This window comes from Apis dorsata, unplaced genomic scaffold, assembly GCF_000469605.1.
Source record: "Apis dorsata unplaced genomic scaffold, Apis dorsata 1.3 scaffold_295, whole genome shotgun sequence".
In the NCBI taxonomy this organism is placed as follows: Eukaryota; Metazoa; Arthropoda; class Insecta; order Hymenoptera; family Apidae; genus Apis; species Apis dorsata.
In genome coordinates, this window is record NW_006263570.1 from 1,952,804 (window position 1) to 1,967,117 (window position 14,314).

Sequence of the window (14,314 nt, forward strand, 5' to 3'; positions counted from 1 at the left end):
TCCGCCCCCCCATCGCCATTGTCTTCGCGCTCTTGGCTCCGTAGCCGGCCGCAAAAGGGTTCCCAAACACGCCTCCACCCCCATACACCGCCTTTCCACGGCCTCCTTCTTCGCCTCCTCTTATCCTCGCTCCGGAACGGATCCAAGATGAAAATGAGGTTGAGGCCTGAGGGGGTTGAGGACTCGTGGGTCGCGAGGAGGACGCGCGCGATGTTTCATTATCGGTTAAATTGAATTCGGAAAATGGGGGAATTCGAGGATCGGGAATCAGTCCGTCCCCTCGAGCAAGGATATGAGTTACTGACCCGTGGATAAATGAACGTTATGAATTCACCGGGGGAGGGAATATTCATCCGTAAGTCTAGCTTTTTTCGATCCCCTCTTTCGAAGGGGGATCGAAGGAATCGGGGTACTGGCATACAGAGGAAATCGAGGATGAGCAGAGTGGCAGAGGGCAAAATAGAAGAGGTAAAGTGGAAACGATGGTTCCCTGAAACGTTTGCCGTGGCGGGGAGAGGGAAGGGGAGGCGAAATTTCTATCTTGCCGTGAGATCGAGAGGAAATCTTCAGATCGTCGAAGACGAGGAAGATTGCCACCGTCGAGACGACGGTGGAAAGGATGACGACGACGAAGGGGAAAAGGAAAAGGAATCGCCCCTACCCTCTTCTACATCGCCGATGAAACTGGCGCGATTTACCTCCACCGCTCCCATTGCCACGTATCTTTGAAATAATGGATAACGCCTCGAATCCTTCTCATATTCCTCCTGCCCTTTTTCCATTCGGATGGATTCATGATTTTGGAAGTAATGGAAGGTATACTATTCGATATGTAGGTAGAGATTTCGATTATGATATAGCTCTCTGATAGAGTGCAAGTTGGAAGTTCTTAGAAATTAAAACGCTTCGGTGATTCTTATTATGAGTCGTGGAATGACGTGGGATTTGACTTCGTATCTACGCTGAATCTCATTAGGAACTAATCTCACTAGGATCTGTTGTAAAGATTCGAAGGAAGATAGAATATATTTTTCGATAAAGCTTCTTGAAACTGTCGCGATAATATGAAAATTCTGCGGTGATACACAGATTATGTTTTGAAAAAACACAAAGAAATATCGCTATACAATTTTTCTAAAAATATACGTTATTATAATTAATATTTTTTTTGATAAAATAGTCGTGAAGAAGAACTTAAGAAACTATTGTAACTAATAAGTTGTTGTAGAAAGAAGAGGGAAATTTAAATAGAAATTATAAAATATTATATAAAAAGAAATATTAATACTTTTATTAAATAATCCTAAATCAATCTCTGTATTTATAGTTACAATCGTTTTCACTTTGAATCAATCATTGAGATCGAATCTCATCTTCGAGTATCTCGCGAACAAGTGTACAAGTATAATCCGACGCAATGAGTTTCCGTCCAATCTGGAAGCTTCCTTAACGGAAGCGAGAAGGATTCTCCAAAAGTAGAGAGACAGAATTACAAGAGGTATGAGAGGTGACAAGGGAGGGGGAGAAAGAGAAAGACGAGTCGAGTGGCTATTCCACTTGGTAGGTTAAGGACATTGAAACGAAGATCTAAGGAGGCGAACCCGCGACAATAGAACCGTCAACCAATTGTTCAAACTACTCGGGCCCTTCGTGATCGACAAAATCGATAGACACTATGGAACGTTCATTGAAAGGAAGTTTAATTTGAAGAACATTCCTCGTCTAACAGTATACCATTTACGGTGTATCGGGATGGTTCTCATGATATTCCGAATTCGCTGTAATAATGTAAGTAATTTCCAAGATAGAACCTATAATATCGAAAATATTGGACGAATAATAAAAGCGAATCACTATCGTGATTGTTCGAAATTACGTTTCGATCAGATAATTATAATTATTGTCGTCGCGGTTGTTGATTCAAAAAAATCTAATTTTACTTTCAATATATATATAACGTATCTGTAAGAAGCGATTCCAATTTTGTTGCACGTATTAAACGAAGAGAATAAAGTCACACAAGATTAGAACGATATCCTCTTAGAGAGAGTTGTATCTTATATCTATATAGGTACGACGGAAAATCCAAAGCTAATACGCCATAAATTTAGTCTTTTCAGTAGTAATCCCTCGACTTTACTTTAATCCCGTATCACGTTTCTTACTTATACGTATATAAATGAAAACTCAAGAACATTTGACACGTGATTAAACGCGTAAACGTTTGTTTCACACGCGCGTGCTTCAATCAAAGCTTCGTTTGAAATTTATCAAGGCGCGTGTTAACGTCTTCGCCAGTTTCACAGGATCATTTAATTCATTATCTGGTGGTTGCTCGAAGACAGACAGGAATGTACGTATCAATCAATTGCCAGGGGAGGGGTTCAATTTCGTGGCAAGCAATCAGACATCGAGCGAATATTTTCCGCGTTCCATCATATAGCAAACGTTCCGATAAGACTGCATTATTATATTATACCTCGAAATTATGCATTCGCCCCGATAAGATCCATCACGCGAAATTTCAACGATTGTAGAACCGAGTGTCTCTCCCTTTCCCCTCCTCCCTTCCTCCCCACCTACTCCCTATTCTATCTCCTCTTTCGCCATTCATCCTATAATCAGCCAACTGTCTCTCTATTCCTCTTTCCACCGAATCAACAGCATGAACCAGCTTTATGCAAATCACCAAATCTCCGCATAATATGCCTCGTAAGCCTGTCTACGGTTGTCTTAGCTCTTATGGCGAGATGGTGGCCAAACGTCCTATTCCTTGTATAATTTAAGCATATCTTGCATTTCTGATATTCCCTATTCTTGGAATGTTATACACGTGTATAACATTCGTTTTCCATTGAAAAGTATCGACGAGAACTTGATTATCCGCGTGTAAATGTTTCGACACGAACGAGAGATAATTAAGAATATCGTTAACGCGCGCTTTAATAGCTTAATCTTAGCTAGTTGGAATAAATTTTGATTTAGTAGCTAAAGAAAATGTGATTTTAAAATGAATAATATCAAAAGAATGTATAATTAACACATAATCTTTATATTTAAAATATTATGCTTTAATCTTTATTATTTTGTTTGATTTTATTATATACTATATTAATTATAATTTTTACTATATTAATTATTTAATTACTACGTTAATGTAACAATTTTTCTTTCAAATTTATGAAAAAAATTTAAATTATTATTATATTATATAAGAATATACATATTCGAATGTTTTTATATGATATCATTAAAAATAATGAAAATCTTATAAATATATTCAATAATATTTCGTATAATTATAAAATTATTTTCAATTTTATGATCGTTTTTAATTGTGTAATAATTAATATAGTAAATGTAACCTATGTTCTACTTATGATTCATTTCAAATTTCATATGGTACTATCATATATGGCGCGAAAAGTACGCCATCTACCTTCTATAAAATTGTTACAAGTACGATTCAAAAATTGCATACGCTTTATGCATTATGAAATGCTTCAAATATAACATCACCAATATGTTATATAAAACGACTTCTAACGATAATTCATATATTTAATTCATAAATTGAATTAGGAAACATGATAAAGAAGAAGAGAGAATGATATTTTTTCTGAATATACGAATTTAAAGCGGTGTTAAATATAATCTAATTGGTCAGAATAAGGTAGCATCGCATGTGCTAAAAAATAATGACTTACCGCGTTGAAAATACCATGCTACGAAATTCTGCTGCACAATAGACGTTCTGCTACAGTCTAGGATTCCTTTTGCTTCCGTATTTTTCTGTTTTTCCATGGTTTTTGTCACACACTCACGACACTTTCATTCAAACGAACACGTAGCACACAAAACGCGCAGAAACAAAAGCGGAAATGACGCCACGGATTTAGTGGCGCTACATTACGCCGGAAACAGGAGCGGAACTAGCATGGGTGCAAGGCCCCGTGAAATATGAATCATATGTATAATACAAATTTTTTATCTCTATTATTTTCTCTTAAATTGTGATAATATTAATATTATAAAATTAAGATTAATTATGTAAATAATATTAATATTATTTAATATTAATACTAATAATAATAAAAAATATATATATTATATAAATTGTATAAATTTCAATATACTACTAATATAATATATACAAAAATATTTATAAAATATATGCTTCAATTAAAATTTTAAGAATATGATTTTTTGATCAATAATTTTTAATTACGATTAGTTAAATTTTTATTCAAATGTTTTAAACATATATTTGACTTACTTCGTTCAAAAGAAATTTTCTTATTTGATTTAATATTCATAGTAATAATGTCATATATATTTAAACAATAACCGAAGAATACTAATATTTATAACTTTCATGATATAATTAATAAAATAATTAAATAGATTAAATAATTTTCTTATATAATTTCCAATGTAGATTCGAAACGTAGCACTTTAAAAAACTGAATATGGTAACATTTGGAATCGACCAATCACAGTACGCGAAAGAATTGCGACGTATAGCTTCTGACTATTGAAATCGATTCTCAATATAAGTAAGAGTTTAGATAGTCGTTTCGTGAAACAGTTTTCTCTAATAAAGAAATATTTGAAAGAAATGTGATTGAACGAAATAATTTTATTGAAATATTTTGCGTAAAAAACATTTCAGTTGTGATATAATTTATAACATTGTTTTCTTTCAAGATATAGCGTAGTGATTAAGTGAAAAAATTCAACGACAAACTATAACCTTGCAATAATGTGTAAGTTCAAGAAGTGATTGTTATCTAAATAACTGACAAATGTTTTACTTTTTGTTTGATCGTAATATATTTTATGTTTATGTTCTAGATAGATAGTTCTACGACTTGGAATCTTGAATAAACAAACATCAAACATCAGTACAGTTATAAGGGATTTTCAATCATCATGTTTGGGTGAGTTAATATAATATTCTTCTTATTTTTTTGAATTTTTAATTGATAAAATGAAATTATTTTAAAATTGATTGAAAAAAGTTTAGAATATTTCATAACATAACATTTCAAAGACTAATATTTTGAAAAATAGTTATAATTTAAAAAATTTTTTTTAATATCAAATATATATATATACATGTAATATGCTTGGTGTTTTCTATAATTTATATTTGTTTAAATTATTTAAATTGCAATATATTTAAAATTAAAATATAATATAACAAGTAGAACTTCATAATTAAATGAAGTAAAGATATATTATCCTAACCTTAAATTATATAGTTAATAAATTATATAGAAATAACTATTTCTTAGTTAATAAGAAAGAAAAAGGTAAGTACAAACTTTGTTAAACTATAATTTATACTATTATTATATTATTATATTATTATTTAAATATCAGATTTTACTTATTACTTTCTATAATTTATACATTATATTATTATTTAAATTTATCAGATTTCACTTATTATTTTCTATAATTTATTGCATTATATTCATAATGCATATAATATTAAAGTATATTGTCATTATATAATTATAATAATTTAATTATATAATATTATATTATAGATTATATAATATAATATTATATTATAGATTATATAATGTAATATTATATAATAGTAATTATATAAGAGATTCATATAGTAATAGTAATTATATAAAAGATTCAAAGAAGATAGCTATTTTAGCTTAAATTATACATTATAGCTTAATAAAAAAGAAAAAGAAAAGCAAAATTTATACATTTTTATATGGTTATTACTTTTCCATCTATATTTTGATGAAATTTAGATTTATCACATGTAGTTAATATTAATATAGTTAATATTAAAATAGATAATAATAATAATAAATTGATAGTATATCTTTAATATTATCAGTAATATAAAGCATTATAAAGTATAAATTTTCAATATTCTTTTATTTTACAAATATTGTATATTATTTTAATATTCAATTAATATAATAAAAGAATTCAAATCTCACAATTCAAAGAGATAGCTTTTGCAGAAAGCTTATTATCAAGATTACAAACAAATTGCAATTCAGTCAATATATTTTTATAAAATTTTCAATCCGTTAAATATGTACCATTAAAAAATTCGTTTACACATTGTATCAACCAGAATTGAATGAATCAGATTTTACATATGATTAAAATAGACTTTCAATTTAATTTGTAATTTAATTTTAGCATATCGTAACGATGCTTTTATATCAATTTTACGCATACGCTTAGGGAAATCAGGAATCGTATAAGAACACATAGGAAATTTCAACTTTGATGATGATTGTTATATTTAAGCGAGTGTCGTCGTTTAGGAAATATAAATATAAATATGAATTCAATTGATACTTTGTGCATTTTTTAATGGATATCTCACAATATGGATGGAAAAGATTTTCGCATTTTCATTTATGAATCTACCAAATTAATTTCATCAGCATTAATTGCCTGTAATACAACGAGAGTGTCAATTTTGTTTTTACAATATATATTTATTATTAAATATTAGGTTTTATTTTATCTATTTATCAAATAGGATACGAAGAAATTTTGTTGTACGCGTTGTAGAAAAAAGCATTATAAACCAAGCTTATTAATATATTTGTGAATTACTTTTGGAGGATAGATTTTAAAGATCAAAACAAACATACATACAAATATCACTTGAGGCTTATTTGTTATGTTATAAAAGCAATTTATTAAAAAATTATATATAACATACATTGAGTAACATATATATATATTTCTTTGTTAATATTCAATTCATCTATTCTAGTATCGTTAAACTTCATTTTCTTTTTCTGATATCGCATCATTTGTCGTAATTCCAATTTTCTTATTTATGTCATATCGGAATTGTTAATTTTTCGTTGATTAAAAAACTGATTGTACGCTTTATAATGATAAAGATATTCGAAAACTACGAGATACAAAAGATAGTTAAGGGAATCTTCATCCACTTTATAGGACGACCGATATTACGCGATCGGTCGATGGATTAAATTCACTTCCCTCTTTAAAATGCTGTGTACCGTTAATCGATCCAACGGAAATTACGTGTCCACTTTGGTGCGCAATGCCATATTAAAACTCGTGCGATTCCAGTCTGCAAATTGAATTCCAAAGTCGTTCTGCTATATTGGTTAACTAACAGTCGATACTTGCGACAGGCCATACTGTACAGACTGTTACTATGCACGGGAAAAAGAGCATGTTGGAAAGAAAAAAAAAAAACATTTTAAGAGAACAGACACGAATTCTCGATTCAAAGTTGTAATTTCTCTGTGAAAGAAAATGGAACTCGTACATATAGGATAGTTCTTGTTCATTTTAGTTAATTGAAACTGTAATAGGAATGCTTTCAAGTCTATTGTTTCATGTATTCAGGCGTTCTCAAGTTTTAGATCATATACATTGGATATTTTTGGAAGAGAAATAATATTTGAAAAAGATTACTTTTTGAATATGATGAGTATTTTTAACTTTAATTAATAGTTTCGATATTTTTTTAATTTGTATATATTGTGAAGTAATAATTTTCTATAATGGTTTTGTATACCGTTATGAAAAATTTTTTTAATTCTATAAATAGTCTCCAATACTTCAATAACATTTTAAAAAAAGAAAAATAAGAATGATTAAAAATTAAACAATTATTTTGCTTTATTATATTTTTATCATTATATGATGTAACATCATAATTATGATATTTAATAGATTAATACTATTAATTAAAACAAATAGGTATTGCTCTATACAATTTTAAGGCGCTTATATGCAAGTATCGGAGACTTTAATCCAATAATGACCTATATTTCTCAAATTCAGATAAAATGATATTAAATTTCTACAAATATAATCTACATATTAATACTCATATCAATATTTTATCCATTTAGTTTTGTTACTAGATATATTATCTAGTAAAAAGAAGATAGATGTTTGTGCTTTTAATGTAGAGATTTATTTTTAAGTTTGATACAAATTTTTTTTTTTGATATTAATAAAAGTACGTGATTCATTTATAACTAAAAACAGGAAAAATATATTTACTATTTTTCTCAAATAGTACTATCGTTTGCGAAATTAAGCAATAAAATTTTCCTTTTATTTTGTTACGGAATATTAAAGATCTCTCAGGCGATTTATAAAATAGCTTTCTTTTTTAGATATAGCACAAACATAGATTTTCAAAAATACTTTTCAAAAAAGAGAACCGTTTCCATTTTCTTTTGTCGAAGCAAAGTCTTCGACACGCGTTTTGAAGTTCTTTTGAAATTCTAGTTGAAGGAGTCTCGAGTTGTCAAGATCCTTTTCTCAGTTTCGCTAAATGTTCTCGACATCGTCAAGGAGATTATATCGTCAAGTACGATAGGGTAGTATTGAGTATCAAATAGTTTAGACTTTAGCGTTTAACTGACTTCAAATAGGAGTAGTGTTATAGATTTTTTTTTCTTTTTGTAAATCGATTTAGGAAAACGAACAATGTGAAAATTTTCCATTCACAGGTTCATTCTCTTTTCTCATTTTATCAAAATATCCAATTCTTGTGAGTATTTCGATATTTTTTCGATGAAATTTAATTAGTTTTCGATTTTAAAATTATTTCAAGGGAAGAGCAAATAATCTATTAAACAATATCTTTGCATTTAATTTATTAACATTTATAGAGAAATTATAAAAGATGGAAAGATTTCTTTGTGAAGAAAATTTTAGGATAATTCAAAGACAAATAAAAGCATCTAATAATATCTTAAAGATTTTTAATATATTAAAATAGAATTGAATATTTTTATAAAAAGTTGCAAAAGGGAATAAATAAGATTTTTAATTATGATATATTTTCTTCTGTATCGATACAATTATGAACTCTTCTTCAAAAAAATAATTCTGATTAAGGAAAGTAAAGTGTTGTTGCTTTTTCTTCTAATAGTTTAGCTCAATTTGAATTATTCTATATGCAGGATGTTAATATATATTCATTATTCTTAATCCTAATCTTTAGAAAATTAATTCCAATAGTTCTTAGATTTATTTATAAAGCTGAAAGAGATAAAGGTATAAACAAATAAGCCTCAATTAACATTTCTGCATACAAATTTTCACAATTGTTTTTGTATATTTTATAAAATTCTTCTCTGTTTCAACGAAAATTTTCATCCACTCATTTCCTCCCCCTATCATTCAACCATTCAAAACGAATTAATTAAAATCCATCCCCTTGAATTTGAATGAACCGAGTTTCGCTTACAAAACTTTCAAGGAATTGATGTGACATCGTGTAGGGCAACAAAATATCTGAATAATTTAACGCATTTCTAAGATTTTATACGCAAGAGGCAAGGGATATTCAGTTCACCTAGTAAACTTCTCGTTGCTCGCTGACGAGTGCACGGGAAATTTGAAATCTTAGCATTGAAAAGGGTTAAAAGCGTGCTTAACCCTTTTCGGAGGACATAAAGTTGGAAAAGGCATTGACGTATGAAGCTGTAACCCGTTGCGTGGAACATATATATAGCCTATCCTAAACGTGTTTACAATGCATCAGTTTTATGATCGAAGTTGCATTACCCAAGACCATTTCCCTTAATGAACGTTGCACGCTTTTATCACACGCCATTTGTCAAATCGCACTTTTACCCGCCCGAGTTTTCGCCTCTCTCTCTTTCTCTCTCTCTTTTTCGCGCGAACCCACCCACCCGGGCAATTTGTTTTCATTTCTCCTTCCAACAATTCTCCCTCCACCCCCTCCACGGCCCACTTTCACATGCAGCCCACAACGAATCCTTTCGAACGAGTGCAATCCTTTCTGGACGATCGATCTTCGCCCACCTCGTTTCTTCCTTGTTTCGCCCAAGGAAGCGTTTCCGCCCGGGATTTATGATACGCATCGGTGTAAATTTCGGTTAAATCGGGATGGATGAAGATAGATAAGGCCCTGATATCGCCGATTATCGAAAGGGAGTGTATAGGGATATGGACGAATTAATCGATATGTTTTAAGCGATAGGCTTTATTAAACTCCAATTTATCACTCTTAGAGTTTTTCTTTAAATTTCGATCAAGATTTCGATGATTTCATTCGCTTCCACCGTTTGTTGTACAAAATTGTTGAGAATGGATAATTTATGATTAAAAAGACTAGCGTCGAAAATGATTAGTAATCCTTTCTTAAATTCTCTTTAAATCCCTTTCCAAGCTTCAGTCTGTAGATTTGAAGGGGTAGATTATGCGCGTCTGGAACAAGATTCGATCGATTCATCGGTGATGGGGCCAAGTACTTAGCTGTAACGAGAGTTTCATAACGCTTTGACCGGGTACAATTTCATGTATTATCGATATACCATTAGACTCGTATCAACTATAATACTCTATCTCTCTCTAAAAATATTTCAAATCGTCACAATTTCTATTAGAACGCTTGACTCTTCTAATACTCTTTTAATCGGATGGAACGATATAAATGGACGCGCGCGCGGGAAATTAAGGAATTGTTCCCGTCGATTCGTCAAAGGGGACAGAAATAAGGCGGAGCAGGGAGCGTGGAAATCTCGACTGGCGGATACAATTTTCTGGGGATCGCGAAATTTCGTTTCGTCGGATGGAAGCGGTTCGAATAATTCCGCGCAGCTAGTGCGCCAGCAGTTTGGTGTCAGCCAGAAAATAGACGAGAGAGCGTGTAATATTATTGCACCGTGGCAAATCACAACGACGCGAAGAGCGACGACGTATCGTTATTCCGGATAGCGATCTGACGCAATGCAGCTGTGCAGTGTGTGTGTGTGTGTGTGTGCGATACGTGCACGTATACACAATACGGCGCATTGTTTTGAGATTTTCCACTTTTCCTTCCCACATTTTCGACTTTACCTCTGCCTTTATCCACCACGTATACTACGCTGATTTCTCTTTCATATATACCCGATGTTCTTATCGTTATCCACGATACTTTTTCCCTTCCTACTTTTTGCCGATTTTATTTCGAAAGCTCGCGCGTGCCCCATCGATTTCACTCGTATTTTTATATTCCATCCGCGAATTTATTTGACGCTCCCTCGTACGATTGCTGAAATTATTGTTTCCCCTATGCGTTTCGAACTTTCCACTGCTTTTGGCGAACAACTCGTTCGAACCAGCTTTTTGAAATTAGACTCGTAGATCAATTTCCTGTTAATTTTAACTCGTTATATTGATATTAATTAGTCTCCAATTGAAATATTATAATCAAAGTTGTAAAAAAAATAAATTTAATCAACTATTCACTTCTACAACAACAATTTTCTTTTTTGGAAGATTATTTAATTATCCATCAAATTTTATATTCTTTTATAGATAAAAAATATACGATATATCAATCTCTTTCCTTCCTACTCTCTCTTAGGACCAAATCAATTTTTAATTGACATCTTCCTTTACAGTAACGTAAAAAAAGAAATTATCCAATATTATCATTATCATTTTGACGTCCCTTGTTAGAATAAAAACCAATCCAAAGAATACATCCGGATTAAGTATACAACCATTAAGACAATTTGCATCTTGTTATACCGTCGCTATTGTTCGCTTCATTGTTCCGCAAATCTTCGTTTTCGGCCGCGTAATCACTCATTGAACCAATCCTATGGGCAATTGGGGCCAGTTTGGGGGGGGTAATAGGCCCGTAAGACGAGGGCCGTGCGCATTCCGCGTGTATTGTACGCGCCTCCCGTGTTACATTTCAATCCCGTACCCACCGAATTGCTACTCGCAAACAACGCGCTGTTTCTGCATACATGCATCGCGGTTAATTACGCGCCGTTGCACAAGTGTGCGCATCCGTGTCCGTGTTCGTAACACGCCCCCGTGTAATACGTGTACACGTGGAACGAGAAGTTGGAGGGGTGCGTGTCGTCGCGTTATCGAGACTCTATTAATTGGATTCGAGTAATTTGATTACATAAGACGTCTGAATACCCACAAATTCAAGCTTCTTTCCCTCGCGCGAGCGAGAGAAATGGAATGAGAAGAACAGGTTGTCGCGCGCGCGATTTTTTGAAATCTAATTTCAAATTAGATGCTTGCTTCTCCAAGAAGTTTTCTGTCTTTTAGCAACTTGAAAATGCAACTTACCCTCGCCGATTTGCGCTTCATGCTCTCCACGCATGGAAATCCACCGCACTGAAAAAAGAAAAATGGATGTTAGTGCGATTCGAAGGGATGTAGGGGAGGAACGATCGAATAGATATTATAAAATGTTGTTTTAAAAATAAATATTCTTGCATCAGATGAATTTATATAAGCGAAAGTGTAACTTTTTTAAATATCAAAAGTGAAAATATTAAATATCAAAACAGAAATATTGATTTAAATGTTTAACCTTTTAATTAATTAAACGAAGAAGAAGAATTTACTATTGTCAAAAATTGCGTTGAAACCTGCAATTTTATAGTCTGATCTTGAGAATGATAATATAGATATAAATTCATTTGATTATAATGACTATTCCTTTTCCATTTTGGTTTAAAAAGAAAAGAATTATAAGTTTTTAGCATAAAAGCTTATTGTTATGAATAATAATTATTTTGATTTTTATTATCATAAATAATTTATTTTCTTTTATTTTTGTATAAACAACCATCAGCTCTGCTTTAAAACGTATAAATATAAAATATTCAGGATTACTTTGTAAATTTTGACATTGATTAATTTTGTATACAACTGTTTTTCATCGCAAAATAATAATTGTACAATCAAAATAACTCGACCGTTATATCTTGTCTCGCAAAAGAATTCCAAGATAGTTCCTCTCTAAGAGGAAAGAGTCCAAAGAATTTTTCATGTCAATGCCCCAACCATATTTTGTATTGCGCTATAGCTATTACCCGGCAAAGATATACGATCCCATGAAAAAAGATTATCCGATCTTCCACGCTTCGCATCTTGAGATAGAAGGAGGGATAACTTCAAAGAGCTTACAATGCGATTTTGGCGAATCCTTTTCCACCTTAACCGTTTTCGTTCTTCCATGTTATCATCGTGTACACGTCTTTCACGTCATATCTGGTGTACGTGATAATATAAATCGTATTCTTTGAAGCTAAATCATCGTGTGGTGAAAGTATTAAGAGATCATTGATTAATTATTAGTTTAGGTATTATGGTGTAATAATTTTATAAAAACTCAATTTTATTTTTCTTCGTATAAATGTTTTTCTTTTCTTACATTCTTTCGTTAATTTTTATCAATAACAGATTTTTTAATATTACAAATTATTAAATTAGGATTTTAGCATACGAATTAATATCTCTTTCCTTTTTTAGAAACCTAAAATTGATTTTATTTTATTATTTTAATAATGTAATAATATTTTCTTCTGATATATCATTATATCAATTCTCGGTTATTAATTACTCGATTCACAATAAGATTGGATGATGTAAATTATATTTCTACACATTGATTAAGGAATTTTTATTTATATTCTGACAAAATTTCTTTATCAGAAATTGCACTTTTCTATATTTTAAAATTCCAAATCGATAAATTTCGACATAGCCATATTTTATTTTTAAAAAGTTGTGCTTGTTTTCAAAAATTTAATAATTCACGCCAATAATAACGTTATAAAAATGTTATCAAAATACGTTATCGTTGTTTGGAATTTTATCATTCGGTAAATTATTTATTTCATCGGGAACGCGTTGTTATATATCTTGTACAGGATAGCCACGATCGAAGCGTGTCTGTAATCCATAAATTCTTTTTATAATACATCCATTACAAAAGTACTACTTGGATTATCCCTACCCCTATAACGTTCCACGTTATGGAAGGCAAGTCACGTCACAAAGACGAGCTTTAGCTGCTGTAAACTAGTCCAATGTTGAGCTTATCAAAAGTTGTATATCTTATATCACAAAGATGTACAATAGACCACAGACATTTTTAAAAAGCACATTCAAGTAAGGTATAATAACCGTGGTCCCAAAATTCGAAATATGTCGATTTTAACAGCAATTTTAATTTTATACTCGATATATATCTCATGTCTCGATATATTATATAACTGAAAATGAATTATAAAAAGCCTTATATATAGAGTGCATCGTAAATCAGAACATCGATTTTTATAATGCAATATATATATAAGAATTTTCATAATTTTTGAAACTTTAATTCTATATTTGAGCGATATTAATATAATTTCTTAAATAAATAAATAATTAAATAATAAATATATAAAAAATAATAAATTTCTTAAATAAATAAATAATTTCTAAATAAATATATAATTTAATTAAATAATTATATTATTAATTATTATTATATTATTATATT

The 14,314-nt window shown here is 30.7% G+C and overlaps 1 protein-coding gene across 13 annotated transcripts in view; it reads right to left on the minus strand.

Annotated features, from left to right (window-relative positions):
* LOC102674491 (neurexin-1) overlaps positions 1–14,314 on the minus strand; it is a 425,676-nt gene that overhangs the window by 391,886 nt on the left and 19,476 nt on the right. For 12 of the 13 annotated variants that reach the window (XM_031511258.1, XM_031511256.1, XM_031511254.1 and 9 more), the window contains exon 2: positions 12,106–12,153. In XM_031511258.1, coding sequence (XP_031367118.1) covers positions 12,106–12,153 — 48 coding nt within the window. Of the gene's footprint in view, positions 1–3,707; positions 3,857–12,105; positions 12,154–14,314 lie in introns of those variants that run through there. The other variant, XM_031511257.1, reaches the window with a different exon arrangement.